This window comes from Centruroides sculpturatus, unplaced genomic scaffold, assembly GCF_000671375.1.
Source record: "Centruroides sculpturatus isolate CEXI.00-Female unplaced genomic scaffold, Cexi_2.0 scaffold1001, whole genome shotgun sequence".
Lineage (NCBI taxonomy): Eukaryota > Metazoa > Arthropoda > Arachnida > Scorpiones > Buthidae > Centruroides > Centruroides sculpturatus.
The window spans coordinates 158,415-174,922 of record NW_019385336.1 but is presented as its reverse complement, the minus strand read 5'-3'; the positions used below and the strand labels follow the sequence as shown (position 1 = coordinate 174,922).

Here is a 16,508-nt window from a genome sequence, read left to right as displayed (position 1 = left end):
AATGTTTGCAAATTAATCTAGGCAGAAGTATTAGTGCTGTATCACAGGTAGTGGGTGATAAACTACAACACTATGATATAATACTTGTCCAAGAACCGTATTGTCGGGAAAGAAAACCTATGGGTTGGCCTTTGAGAACCCAAGTTCTATATAACAGCGATGGGGAAACCCCGTGGACTATTATTGTCCTAAATAATCCAAATATTCAATGTATGTTGTTAACAGGTTATTGCAATCAATACATGACCACGATTGAACTTTTAAATGCTAATAAAAAATGGATAGTAAGCAATTTCTATTTCCCAATGAAAGTGAATATCACTACCCATTTGGAAATTTTAGACAGAATATGCAGCAGATACCAACAAAGTCACGGAATGATATTAGGTGGAGACAGCAATGCACATTCGTATGTATGGTTTGATGAGAACTCTGACCTTAGAGGAGGCGAAATTGAAGAATTTGTAAACAGACAAAACCTGTTCATCCTTAACGAACCAGATATGCCAAGCACGTTTGAAAGCTCAAATGGAAGTTCAAACATAGACTTAACAATAATAAATAATAGAGCGATAAATGAGGTTGATAAATGGACAGTATGTGATGAAACGAGTCTATCTGAACATAGGTACTGTACATTACATTTGAAATTGATCAGAAGATTCACAATAATAGTATTAAAAAGAGCTAACTGGGAAAGAATAATGAAAGACTTAAAATCTGCAAAGATGGATTTGAGAAATATAGAAAATCGCCACCAGGCAGAAGCAGTACTTACGAAGTTAATTCAGATAATAACAAAATCAATTGAAAGGAATATCCCACTGTACGACGATAGGAAAAAAATAGTGAAATGGTGGACTCCTGAATTAAAAGCATTAAAAAGTAAAGTAAGAGCAAAAAGAAAGAGATACCAAAAATGTAGCGATCAGATCGTGAGAACTATTTTTAGAGAACAATATCTAGAGGAACAGAAAAATTATAAGAGAAGGATAAAAGAAAGTAAAGAAAAGAGTTGGATACAATTCTGTGAAAAAGTACTGGAGACCCCTGGGGTTTGATCTATAAAATCACAGCTGGGAAATTAAGAAGAAGATTTCAGTTAACAGAAATTAAACAAGAGAATGGATCTGTTACTGCTACAGCAGAGGAGAGCTTAAAATTATTACTTACGGAATTCGTTAAAATAGATGATAAAAATAAAAACAGCAGAGAGCAAAAAAAGTTAAGAGAAAGTTTACAATACAAAACAAGTGGTGAAAATGTTCCGTTATTCTCAAAGGAAGAGATATCTTGGGTAATATCGAACTTTAAACAAGGGAAAGCCCCAGGACATGATCTAATTACAATAGAAATTGTAAAACAAATAAATAACAGAGAGCCAGATTTTCTATCCGAATTATACAACACTTGATTAAAATTTGCGGTTTTCCCAGTTGAATGGAAAATTGCGAAAATCTTACCAATCTATAAAGGTAAAAACAAAGATCGAAAAGAAGTAAGAAGTTATAGACCAATCTCTCTCCTTCCTGTTCTGGGAAAAGTTTTGGATAAATTAATAGTATATCGTCTTACAACTTGGCTAAATTCAAACAAATGGTTTAACGAAAATCAAGTAATTAAAGATATCGAAGAAGGGAGGAAAAACAACGGCTGGACAATTGCTCTCAGTCTTGATATAGAAAGTGCTTTTGATAACGCATGGTGGTCACTAATCCATGCTAAATTAGAGGAGGCAAATTGCCCAAACAATTTGTATCGTTTTATATGTGATTATCTAACAAACAGAAAGGCATACATAGAATATGCAGACGTAAAAATGGAAAGGGACATGACTATGGGGTGTCCACAGGGATCCTGTTCTGGACCCATTTTTTGGTCAATTATATTAAATGATCTCTTGAAAATCAACACATCATCAAAATCAAAAATAACAGCTTTTGCTGACGATATAATGGCCATCTGTTCGGCAAAAAGCAGAAAACAAATAAAAATAAAATGCAAAAATATACTGGAAAAAATAGAGAAATGGGGAAATGCAAACAAACTTAAATTTAATGCAGAGAAGACAAACGCCATAGCCTTTACAACATGCAAAGTGGCAAAAAGGCAACCCACAATTAAGATGCAAAATAAATCGATTAAATGTATAAACCAAATCAACTATTTAGGAGTAACAATAGACAACAAACTTTTCTGGAATGAACACCTAGAAACAATTAAGAAAAAAGTGGGTAACTTATTTCAAGAAATAGCGAAAGTAGCACGTAAAGAATGGAGTATAGGTGGAAGGGCTTTAACACATATTTATAAAGGTGCTGTAATCCCAATTGTTACATATGCTGCCCAAATTTGGGGGAAGAGGATGAAGTTGACACACATGAAACAGAAAATAAATAGTCTACAAAGAAAAATGCTATTAAGAATTACTGGTGCATACTGTACTACATCCTACGATGCACTCTGTGTACTGGCGGGCCTAATGCCTCTGGATTTGGAAATTCGACAGCATAGTGACGCAAGAAAAATATTAAAAGAAAACGAAACTCATAATGATTTATTGAAAAAAGAGGACGAGCTAGAAGCAGATATGAAACAACATCAAAAATTATTAAGATATGAATGGGAGAAAATACATATAAAGAAATACAACTATCAGGATAAATACAGAATCTATACGGACGGATCGAGATCCTCAGAAGGAGTGGGAGCATCGTATGTTTATTACTATAGAAATAGGGAACAGTATCATAAAAAAAATCAAGTTAGATAAAAGATGCACAAATTACCAAGCAGAATTGGTAGCAATAGATCATGCAATTAACTGGATAAGTCAAAGGAAGAAAAATATAAAAATTACTATTTGCACAGACAGCCAGGCTGTATTAAAAGCTCTTAATGATGATAACAATAAAAGTGAACTAATAGATAATATAAGACGAAATATTGTGAAAAGTGATAATATGCTTGTGTTCAGCTGGGTCAAAGCCCATTATGGAGACCAAGGAAATGAAAGAGCGGACAGTCTGGCTAAAGAGGCTAGTTATCTAAAAACAAAGGAATCATACAGAAAAATATCTACAAAATACATAAAAACTGAAATCAATAATAGATACATATTACAGTGGCAACAACGGTGGGAAATAACTACAAAAGGAAGGGAACTCTTTGAATACATACCAGATATTAACCAGAGATTAAATAACAAACATCTACAAATTGGACACAAATTCACAAGATTCGTGACAGGTCATGGAGATTTTGCGAAATATCATTATAGATTTAATCATCGAGATGATGAAAACTGCGAGATTTGTGGGGTAAGTGAAACACCCATACACATCTTATTTGACTGTATGCAATATGAAAAAGTAAGAAACGAGTTAAAATTAGTTTGTAATAAAGAAGGTTACAATTGGCCTATTAGGAAAAGTAGCCTTATAAATAATGTTAACATATATTATTATTTTAATGAATTTATAAAAACTTGTTATAAAAACAGAACATAAAAATTTCTCTCATAGTTCATTGTCAAATTAATGACATCAAATACTCTACTCAACAAAAATATAATTAATGTAAAAAAATAGAATTGTCGGATATTAATGTATTGCGGCTACGACCGCGACTATGTAATCTTAACTACCTGCAAAGCATATGCGAAGCAGGATTAATTAAAAGAGGAGTACCTCAAGCCAGTAGCATTTAATGCTACAGGTCAGAGGGAGTGCTCCACTAAATGTGAAATGTGAATGTGAATGTGATGTGGCCAAGTACCGTCTGTGCAAAAACCGCATCTGAATCATCTTTAAGTCGGCCGATAAAAAGGAAATCAACTTCCTTTCTATAATGAAAGTATTAACATCCGTTGTTCGATAGAAAATTTGTCAAAATTTATAAAAATATTAATTTCTATTTGAAATTTAAATCGTTCTTTTATCGCTAATTTCTTTTAAAAATTGACTCCCCCTAATTCCAGAGTCTCACAGGCTCATAGAGTAATACTTTGAGAAGTAGGACAGATGAGGCAATCTAGATAAAAGTTAGCAAACGAAGGGGTGGCACTGAGAAGAAGCAATAAGGAGTCCACTTTTGAGGGGTCTCTGTTGAGCCAGAAGACGGCTGTCCGTTAGGTGCCCCTTGGGCTGGTAGTGATATAGTCCGTTAGTTTCAGGTGTCTCACGAAGTTCTTGAATTCTTGATAGATGATCTGGTCCTCTGTAAAGGTGTATAGTTCGCAGGGCCAAAAATACCCTCGTTCCACAATAGCCTTACGAAGGTTTGCACGGTGACGTGAATGAACCGGGCAGATGAAGATTAGATGCATTGGATCTTCGTTCTCATTACTATCACAGTGGCACAAACCGTCCCCCTTCCTCAAGAACCTATAGAAGTTCAGTACGCTCTGAAGTTGCCGTGCTGATAGTATTTGGGTCATGACGTAATTGGTGATAAAATGACGGTTGCTGATCCTGCGGGAGTTGCTGGGGATAAAGTTGGGAGACGTCCTGTCAGGCTCCCATCCCACTCCGTCTGCCAACAAGACGTTAGAATAGAGTCCAGCTTACCTTGAACCCAGGATAGGGGGATCAAAGAGTAGCTACACAGTGGATAAAGAGGAAGTTTTTTTGGCCAGATTGGCTGCCTTGTCATTGCCACTTTTTCCTGAGTGGCCTTTGATCCGGTAAAATTTTATATTGCCAGTATTCGAGATTTCGTATAGGATCTTTAAGCTATTGTTGATTATGGCAGTTACGCTTACGAATCTGGTAAAGAGCGAGACAACTGTCGCTAATGATGTTGATGTTTTTATCAGTGCTTTGGAGCGACCATTTTTTTGAGTTGCTCCGCTCCGGCATCAAAGTATTTGCTGAGCTCCGCTTCATGCTCCGCTCTATGCTCCGGTTAAAATATTCTTACAGGAATTACACTAATTTTTTCTTTGATATATAAGTACATATAAAAAAACTTGTTTATTTACAACTAATTTATTACTTAAAAAATTAACATACAACCACGTTGATTTTAATAAATGAAATGGCAGACAGCAAATCGTCCTTCATTGACTGCATATTATCACTTAAAAGCAATCTTAATCCGGAAAATAGACGCTCAACACTTGCTTGAAAAGTTGGCATGCTTGAAGCGACTCTGAATGCTTTTTTGATGTGCTCCGGATAATGGTCAATGGCTTCGAATACGTTCACCTTTAATCTCCCCACATCCTCTATTGCATTGCAGTCTTTCTCAACGTGTTTGTCTATTTCGTTGTCTTCTTTATTATGTATAGTGGAAATTCAATGACTGTTTTTTCTTCTATCCAATTCTTTTTCAAAATCATCTTCCGAATCTACATTTATCATATCACAGGTTGGCTGTGACAGCTCAACAATTGCTGACTTTTCAGCCAAATTAATTAGTGTTTGCCTTTTGATTCGTCGTTGGATGTCTGAAAGACCTTCTCTTGCTTTTAATTTTTCTGCCACACTTAATAAGATTCTATACCTAGAATCAACATACACTCCGGCAAGAAAATGTAGTCTATGTTTTGAATAAGCTTTTTTTCCCAATTTTTCATGAAAGAATTCCTAACGCAACGTATCCTCCAAATTCTTCCATACATTTTTCTAGTTTACACCATTCTTTCATAAACACCCCCGGAGTAAAATCGGCAGCTTGAAGAGCAATTGTCGAAATATTTGGTTTTTCTAAAACAACTCTGATATGTTTTACTTCGTCCCATTCTGCTTTGCTAAGTTCTAGGTCTTTTGTCCCAGCAGCAGCTACTTGGTCGCAGTAGTCGTTTGAAAAAAAAGGCGATCAAGCATGGCATAGGTAGAACCCCATCTTGTTACTGTATCTAGAAATTGAGTTTTACTATACATTTTCAGCAAAACATTACGAATTGTTGGGGTTCGTAATTTTACCACAACCCGTCGAATTTTCCCTAATATTTTTGTTATTCGTTCATTCTTTAATCCATCCCAAATGGCCAGTTGAAGAGTGTGAATCCCACACCATATTAGATAAATTTTCGTATTATCATTAGTCCACTCTGGCAATATTAGGGAAGGATTTTTAATCCACTGTGGCATTTTGCCACAGTGGATTAAAAATCTACATTCATTTCTATGTTGTCTTCAGTTTTTTCATCTTTATCCTGGAAAATATTTTCATGATTGCCAAGTTTATGTACGGCACATGTCATGTTCACTGCATTATCTACACAAATACTTAGTATTTGTTTTTCATCAATTTCAAATTTGTTTAAAGTTTCTTAAATTTGATTTTTCACATATAAAGAGTTATGTTTTCCTTCAATATCGACAATATCCAATGTTTTTTATTTCAGTTTTCTCGTTGTTTTCATTCCAAAATTGTACATTGATGGCAAGAAAATTTCTGTTTCCACGGGTTGCAGCATCTAGCTTTAAAAGGACAATTATGCTATTTAAAGTTTGTCTTAGATTGATGCGCGCAGACTATGCTGTGCTTATTACTAAATGACGAACAGCATCATGTCCTATCGAAACACCAAGCTTCTGAGCCATTTCGCCAGCAATCTTTTGGAATCCTTTGTTATTTAATGTGAACGTAGTGAGTGGTGTCATACTCATACAAACCATCTCAGCAAGTCCCTCGCGGTAAGTATTGCTATCCATAGTGATTGTAATCTTCGATGATGTAAAATATGTATCAATTTTTGGTTGATCAGTTCTGCATTTCTTATGGCATGAAAGTGCAATGGAAAGATTGTCGTGATTATGTTTTATTCTTGCAGCGACTTCATCTTGTTGATCCTTCTTTTTAACTAACCCTTCGTAAATTTCAGGATGATTACGCTTCACATGCCGCCAAAGATTGAACTTTTTCGACACACTAGTTCCACTTGCCTTGAAGTTGCATTGTATAGATTCGCCATTTACAATGTGTTCCATCTTGCATGTAACTGATTTTTTATTTTCATTATCGTATTCAAATACCAAGATCTCTTTAAGCTCTTCTTCCGTAAATCGACTGTTTATTATGGGTGATGGTTTTAAATTTTGGTTTGACGTCAAGGCTTAAATAATCAAATATTTAAGTGTTATTAATTGAAAGATTACGCATATAAACATTCATGCATACAAAATAACCATATAATAATAATCTTACCTCTGCAAACAAATTACGAATTATGATATACGATTATAACAAACTGATTGCGAACAGAAATAAACGACTGTCACACTCAAAATCAAATGTAAGAAATTAATATTAGTGGTGCTCCTAGTAGTAAATTTCTGTGCTAATGACAAAAGCCACTTATAAGCAGAGTTTAAAATCTGCTTCTCATTAGCACCCCTCCCCATTAACTCCACATCTGCGATCGTTAAGAATTCAGAGAACTGGGGGATCACGAAGGGAAAGGAATAGCTTGGTCAGCGAATAGTGAAGACTGGAGAGAAAGACCTTTCACATAAGAAATATGTGGAATGGACGTAAAATTCATCTGTGCTTGTGATCACCTTTCTTTTTAGTTCAATTATTGTATTCTTAATATTTGTAATATTACAACTTATGCCACTTCCATTCTCACCGTCTCAAATATTAAATAAATATTAGTTATGTGCCGGATCGTTAAAAATGTATATCCGCGGATACGGATACGGATATGCGGCACATCACTAATAAATATATATATCGGAGCAGTGGAACACTACAAATTTTCGTGCTCCAGCTCCAGCTCCAGCTCCGCTCTAAAGTCCTGGTTATAACCGTTGTAAGTGGTAATAGTTAAGTAGGGGACAGCTCCCCATTGATTCGCCCGGTTACTTCCTGTCTGACAGATCGCTGAAGTGTTGTGTTGTCTTCTTCCAGAAATCGATTTCTTGGCATCCCGAAGTGACCTTGTGGAATCTAGAGTGTAAGGCTGGTACAGTTGAAAACCACTGCTCTTGTTAACAATTTATTTCAGAAAAAACGTTTCCATGATAGTCGGAAAGTTGTTAAATATTAAGTTGAAATCGAAAAATAAATGAACAATTTAACAACACTTCATCTATTAATATTTAAAATTATTTTTATCAATTCTTAATCGTAGATCATTGGCGTAAGTACAGTAGTGAAAGAATTTGATGATTGGTTAACGGGAAGGCTTTGATAATTGGTTAACGGGAAGGATTTGATAATTGGTTAAGGCAATTGAACACTTGGAAGTTATACAAAGTGTGTCTTTCCGGGAACTTTCTGTGTTACAGACGCCTATTAAGATGTTAATTTGATGCTTCTAGTAATTCACGACAGCAATATGTATAGCCCAATATGTTTATATTGTTAATGTATTTTATTATGGGTTTGTGTTCGAATTGAAGCATAACAGTTTATGCGTACATATGTAAACGGTACTTGCTATTTTATAGGAATCGTTTAGCATCTCTATGCACTGCCCATGTACTGATATTTAATTTATGAAAATTTAATACTATAATAGACAAAACTTGGTTATTTATTTTAAAAGAATGAATAAGTAAAATATTTTAATTGTATTTCGAATTTATGTTTATATTTATTATTTTAAAAACTGTTATATTAAAAAAAAATTATGCTTGTGTATAAGATTAAGTTCTACGTAGGCCTATTCTACGACGTTTTACTTAACTCTTACAGTAGGGGAGACCGGGGCAACTTCGGCATGCGGGGCAAGTTTGTCAAGCGCTTTTTTTTAAAAACAAATTAAAAGGAGACTTTGGTTATAGGTTAGGCAGTTGAGTTTTATTGGTGGCTTGTTGAGTGTAGTGTTTTTATTGTTCTCCAACAAGCGTAGTTGAATTATCAAGCAAATTTTCATTTTCGTTCAATTCCATATAATATTTTTTTTCCATTTATATTGAATTGGCAGGTTTTGTTATAATTCCATGATAACGAAAGTTACTTTTCCTGTTAGAAGGATGTAACTTCAACTTATTCACGTGGCCAGATCGTGGCTTGGCATTCTGTTCTCAGGGTTGTACTTAATGTTTCGAAATCATGACTAGCGGGGTAAGATCGGCAACATAAAGCCACATTAGAAGCAAAGGATAAAAATCAAACAGATGATAAATGAAAACATGTTTGCATTTGTTATTCATGTATATATGTCTTTGAACTTGCATTTCGTTGTAATAATATTAAATGGGTGTTGGATTTGTATTTCTTTGTTTTAATAGTGAATTCCAACTTATACATTGTTAATAACATAATTTTATATACGTGCCTATCTTGCCCCATTACTGTTGCCCCTATACCAGGGGCAACTTTAATAAAAATAATTAAAATAATTACAACTTTACAAAAAGAGAGAAGTTGCCGATCTTGCCCCTATACCCGGGGCAACTTCGTCAATTTCTCTCTTCTTGTAAAGTTGTAATTATTTTAATTATTTTTATTTCCAAACTGATTTTAACCAGTTCTATAGTAAGGTAACATTCCAATAGACAATATGCAAAGCTTTTTTTCAGTTTACAGCAGTATTTATTACACAAAATTTAAGTAAAGCTTAACATGCCGATCTTGCCCCGGTCTCCCCTATATTAACGATATGATTGCAACACGAAATTTATCTCTATTATATAAATTTGATAAATTCTTAACATCAATTCAGTTCAAATTCTATATTTATTGATTAAATATAACTGTTTAGTCCATATAATGTTTTCATTATATCCTGTAAATTTAACTTATTGTTTTTAGTCAAAATTAAAAATAAAACAAGCGATTCAGAGAAATAAAAATTGAGAAAAAGCAAATAATAATTAAAATGGAATTTCGGAAAAAAATGAATAAAACAAAATTATACACGGCTCATCATGAATCACGCGCCATAAGAAAACTATAATGTAATATGTTTTTCCGTTTCAAGACAATATTTGTGCGAGATTATTATATTGAGATCATCCTAGTGGGCAATGACAGATCCAGCAATATAACAGTGAGGTAGGAAGAGAATTCTCTGGGCTTGCTTAGCATGCATCGCATGTTTAAGAAAAAATTTTGACTCTTATATATTTTTTGTATGAGAACAAATATGCCAATGATAATAATTTAACGTGTAAACTCTTTTATCATTTGTATTTCCTTTTACATTGGCAGCTTGCGGCTAGCCGTTTTAAGTCAGTGCGATGCTTGCGAGAACTCGACCGCTTGCTCGTGTGGAGGTTCTTCGCAGCATACAAGTGCGCGCATGACGTCATTCGAAGCATTTAACACGGTCAGATTGCATCGAAAGCTTGCGGTACCCAGTCGGCATACATGTATTGTGTACAGGGCGGATCTGCATAGAGACTAATAGGGCTAAAGCCCTGGGCCCCCAGTGTCGAGAGCCAACAAAAATTGAATTAGTAACATAAATTTTTAATACTTTTTCATTATTATATATTTCATATATTTCATGTGTAGATATAATGGGTTTTATAATAGTTCATACCTTTTTATTCAAACCAAATGACGTTTTTGCCTATTGTTTAGTGCTAGAGATATGCCTATTATTCTTATTATAACTTTCAGCACGGTCAAAAATTTTGATCAGGATTCTCCCCTGTCAACCGCAAATTTTCAGACCAGCACCAATTACGCATATTACTATTAGACAACTGATTGCAAACTTTAAGAGAATTCATATATAAATAAAACTGATTTGTGATCCTTCACATCTTGAAATGTGCGTAAATGATTCGATCATCCGTCTGGATTTCTGTGTAAATCACGACTTCAATAACATCGAACACATCAAATGAACAGCTAATTTGCCCATGGTACGTGACTTAAAGTATGGGAATCTCTCTAGAAAAAATGTAAATAGTTTTAAGTTCTTTAAATAATATGCGAGTTAATGAGGAAAATTTTAAACAGTACTTACGACTATATTGACGAATTTCAATAGACATAAAATTCTTTTCAAAGTAGAAAATGTCATTTCTAATTTTCTTACTAGTTGATCCAAAGTCCGTTAGTTACTGATACGAAGAAGTAATCATTTTTTGCCTGTTAATATTTCATTGGTGTAAATCATCACGTGATCAGTTTTTTTCAGATTTATCAACAATATTATGTTTGATTTAAAATTACAAAGCTTATCTAATTGATAAATTGTCTATTGATAAAAGCTAAAAGCTTATCTATTGATAAATTATAAAGATTGATATTACATATCAAAATATAAAAGATAGATTGGAAGGAACAATGTAATATACGCAAACGATATAATTGAAAAAAATTTATTTGATTGCTTTTCATGGCATAAGACAACGCATTGGTTTAATAAAATTATAATGAGACCCATCATCGTGCTGTACACTTGTAATTAAGATATTTTTCGGACCGCAACTCAAAAATGGTCACACGGGTCTTTTTAAATAGTCTTGCCACGACTTTTACGGGACTTTATTCGCAAATAAAGATATTCAAACCCATGTTCAATACAGATTTGCTCTTTGTTTCAACGCTTAGAATACGTCTGTCTGCTTTATCTATATAGGACCTTGTAAAAGTTGTTATTTATTTTAAACTTGTGCAAAGTATACAGAGAAAATGTCAACGTGCATTAAAATGTACAGTACAAACTATAGTAACAAAATCAGTTACTTGAAAAAGTAAAAATCGATATTTTTGTCATTCATGTATTAAATATAACCAGAATTCAATAAAAACACTAAAAATATTGAAAAATATTTTCATTGGAAATGAAGAGATTATGTGTATTACTAAAAGTATGCAAAGCGCACAACTGTACAGTACTAGTTATATAAAACTAGGAACTGTATAATCATAGGATATCTAGATCTTAACTTAGCTTAACTTAGCTTAGCGTAATTTATAACTTATCGTAGTTATTACTTGAAGAATTTATAATATTAAAAACAATACTAAGCTATATTTTAAGATAGCAAAATTTATAATAAATGGACATTTTTAACACTAATACGCTGGATCTAGTAACCATTTGTATCGTAAAGATGTAAAAAATGCAAGTGCAAATAAATAATGTAATGTAATATTTACGTTCGAGTATACAAAACCTTAGTTCTAGTTTCTTTACACAATTATCCGTTGTCAGTTGTATATAGAGAAATGATTTTTGAATATATGTAAACCTCTATTGGTTTATAACGTCACATTTCGTCTTTTTTCTCCAAGTGACGAAACACTTTATCGACAAAATTTTTTCTGGTTTATAATTAAAAATGTAACCTCGACATTATACGTGACCTACGTGACCATATCACTGTCGATATGGTCACGTAGGTCACGCCCAATCGCCCGCACACGCGAGCGGTCGCATGTGCCGGCTATCGGGCGATGGAGTGAGAGACAGTGCACCGGAAGTGACTCACGCAGAAACTAGGATAACAAAACAACCAAGTTTATTTAAGAAAAAATTTAAAAACATACATGGACTCTGGGGTCTATCGGATAAAGGGGATGTATAATTATATCCATGCCTTAACGAGTTCTGAGAGAGAGAGTTTACGAAAAGACACGCGGGATAATAGATACCTGACGTAACGGTGGATTTTCGTAGGATGGAGCAACCTCGTTGACCGGAGTTGGAAAGTTTGGTGGGGAGGAGACGAGATAGTCCTATAAGGTATTCGGCGACGATGTTAATCCAAGGATGGCACTCACTAAATACAGGTGATCAGGAAGTTCACTAAGGTAAACGAGAAGGTGGAAGAGCCGGAGGCGATGTGTGTAGTTAAACTGTGTGACAACTGCACTTTTCGAAGAACGGCCGACGACTGCCTCAATTTTTCAGTACCTTGTTATCTTCAACCGATGAATTTAAGACAATATTTCGGAAGGTTATGAGAAAGCGTCACTTTTGCTGCTGAGAACTCACCGAATGATTAGCTCCCAGGTGTGAAAGTTGTTGACAGTTATCCGACAAAATGGTATTGTTAGGAAGTTATGTTATGATTTAAGTAAGTAAATAGATTACGTAGTGCTGAGTCTCATACCACCTCGGCCTTTCTAAAATCGTGCTTGTTCTGAGTGAGCAAGATCGATTTGGTGACAAAATGATACTGACGTTATGCATTTAATATAAATGACGACTCTCTCTCTTTCTTTGGGACAGGAAATATATATATATATTAATATAAAGATATAATTAAAGGTTTATCGCGTACAATCGCAGGTCATGTTGTTTCTACGACCGTATTGTTTACAGATATGTATTTTACTCTCTCTTTGTTATTGTTACGCTGTCAAAACAAAACCATAACAACGCAAGTATCAAGATAAATATAAATGTTCATTGGATATAAATTAGTATGCAATATTACATGACAGTAATAAAATAGATTTGCTTTCTTTTGTGGTTTCCATAGGGTAAATTATGCGAACTGTAGGGTCATGATTAAGTCTCCCCTCTCCTTCTGACTTTGGGCCCCCTTTTTTATAAATTTGGACTAGATTTTACTTCTTTCCTCCGGAGGACCGGCTTGTCGAAGGAGAGATAAATTTGGGAATCCGACTTCGTTGAGGAGGTGGAGGGATCCAAGGTTGTCTTCCACCGGTCCTTGGCTTCTTAATGCAGAGTGCAAGAGTGTGAGAGAGTTTGCTCTCTTTGTTCTTCCTCGGTGGAGGGTACGTCTGTGTCATCATCTTCATCCTCAGATACGTCTTCTAATTCAGATTTTCCTTCAGATTGTTGTGGTATTTCGGTTAAAATGAATTCATCCCATGAATCCCCGGAAATTAAGGTGTCCTGTGGTAATAATTTGGGTTTCGCTGAACTTGAAGTAGGTGTATCTAGAATATCTGTCCTTTCGAATTCCTGCCGAGCAGTACAATGTTTTAAACGCAAAAAGCAGGTGTCGAAAATGCTTTTTTTGTCGACTTGACACTCCATTTTATTGACCTGAAAAGAACAAAAAGTATATCAGTGTGAGACAAACAGAAGTCAGGGGTTAATCCCTCCTGACCACTTAATCTGCATGGGCTAGTAAAACCCGTTCTCGGAGTCGTTGGATGGCTAGGAGGGCAAAAAGTGAGTGGGGAGTGCGTCGGTAAGCCGGCAGGCGTCCTTTCAACGACAGGAAACAGGTTTAACAAATAAACAAAACATTTATTGAAAAATAAATCTATGTTACAGGAGGCGAAAATACACTAAGGTTAAATGCGGTTATGCTATAATATTTACATAAAATGGGCGACTAATATCGTAATTCTGTCGCTGACCTAATTTGAGAGAGATCGCTTTTACAGATTCTAAATCCCCTAAATACCTCTCGGCGAAATGGAGAGTTGGCGCGTCGTCTGTATGGAAGAGGTAGGAGTCCTCGGTATCTTCTAACCGGTGTCTTCTCCCTGTAGTTGGATCGGGTCCGCTGTATAGAGTAGAGGTGGCATTCTCATCAAATATAACTTCCTATGACGAAATCGTCCTGAGCTTCTAGGGCTCGAGCTTTTATTCGCTTGTCTTGGGAAAGAAGTCACATGATCGTCATATGTTGACATTAACGGTGCATTCTTGACACCTATGTGTCAACTTTCCCATCTAGTTGTTATCACAAATGGTGACCTCCTATATAATTCTCACCAGCAGAGTTTTTTCTATTGGAGTTGTTTACATTTTTTTCCGACAACTGCTTTAAATTCGCGGATTTCACACCAGTATAAAAAACTAAACACACTATTTTGTAGAGTACATAATTCTCTATCAAATAACATAAAACGCATTACCAAAACATTTTATTTTTCACGTAAAATTTTCATTTATAAAAACGCCAGGACTTATGGGCCAACAGTTGCCGAGTTCCATAGCAATTGGTCGAACGGTATATGCGTGCTTAGCGAACAAACAAACAAACGTTTTTATTTATATATTGATATATAGATATACTATGTACAGTTAAATGACTAATGAAAATAGTGGCAGCAACTATTAATAAAAGTTTATTAAGTACTGTACTGTACAGTACCGTGTTTCCCCGAAAATAAGACATCTGCAGAAAATAAGACCTAGCACAGATTTTGCTGAATTGCGAAATATAAGACCTCCCCCTGAAAGTAAGACCTAGCGAAGTTTTTTTTTAGTCGTAACGGTCATCGACAGATGGTTGAAAGTGGCCGTTGGCTTTTTGAAAGTACAGCCACTGATTGGTCAGCAGACAATTACGCCACACGGCGTGATTTGCATAAGACTATGGCTTGGGAATCACAGATTTGCATAACGTTACGGCTGGTGATGGCTAATTGGTCGGCCGGGAATCACGCCACATTACATTTGCATAGTGCTACGGTTCAGTAAGCACTAATTGGTCATCGAGTCCGATGTGACGCTATAAAAAGGCGACAGTTCGACACACCGGTTATACGTCACTCTCGTCTAAGTTCGACTTGGGAATTTTTTTGTTCAATAATAAATGTGAATTCTTCTTCCTGGAAAAAATAAGACATTCCCTGAAAATAAGACCTAGCGCATTTTTCAGAGAAAAAAATTAATATAAGACACTGTCTTATTTTCGGGGAAACACGGTAATACCTGGGTTTTCGTTTACTTCGGTTATCGTCGATTTTTCCGTGGAAAACTTTGTCTGTTTTCGTCAGCGTGCCCAAGTGATCTCACTGCTAATTTTGCGAAAACAAAGAGTGACCCATGCATTTTCCGGCTCAGTGTGGCGTTATTTCTCGTTGTGTGAGCATTAGCCCGCGATGGCCCACCATTGGTCAACGTTTCCGTTCGTTGAACACTGGGAGTTCGGTCGTGGGTTCGCGCTTCGCCAGGACGGGCTGGTCACGTGGAGTTTTCCGGGTTTTCTCCATGTCTGTAACACCTGAATAGAGGCCAGTTACCTTTAAACGGATCTCCCGGAAGGCATTATTCCACGCAATACGACCATCATAAACGCATACAAGTACTATAGATATTACAAGACAATTACGTCACACTTTACCACAGGGCGATATAGGCTAGAAGATCATGACCAACTAACTTCTACTAGACAAAACATTACCCCACGCATCTAGCCAAACAATTCCATTTCTTTCTTTTAGATTAATCTTTTATATTAATTTCTTATTGTTTTTAGTATTAATGTTACCGCTAAAGCTCGAAATCCGTTGATGTGTACATTACCTAGCTAATCTGCAGATTAACTAGGGTGATCCGTTAAAGCTCGGAAAATTATTCCATTTCTCAAATTACCTAGGTAATCTGCAGATTATCTAGGTAATCTGCGAATTACCTATTAGGCACTCGGTAAAGTGAAAATAAGATCTTTGCTGGAACAACAGCAACGTTTCTGTACGCTTAAATTAACATGATGTTATTTATTTAATTTTCAATATCTAAAGTTAATATAATCAAACAATCAACAAATTAGTTGATTGAATCAATCATCAATCAATTAAAAAAATTTTAATACAAAAATCAAACGGTTTAAAATATTATTACTATTAGGGAAATGAATTTGCAAAACATATGATAAAATTGTACTTACTTATTAGTGCAATCTAAAGATTGGTGACACTTTGAATTACGTAGC

The 16,508-nt window shown here is 35.1% G+C and overlaps 1 protein-coding gene across 1 annotated transcript in view; it reads right to left on the bottom strand.

Annotated features, from left to right (window-relative positions):
- LOC111637802 (lactosylceramide 4-alpha-galactosyltransferase-like) overlaps positions 1-10,986 on the bottom strand; it is a 35,402-nt gene extending 24,416 nt beyond the window's left edge. Inside the window, exon 1 of the mRNA XM_023383363.1 lies at positions 10,877-10,986. Coding sequence (XP_023239131.1) covers positions 10,877-10,904 — 28 coding nt within the window. The 5' untranslated portion in view covers positions 10,905-10,986. The remainder of the gene's footprint in view (positions 1-10,876) is intronic.
- Positions 10,987-16,508: the final 5,522 nt, after the last annotated feature.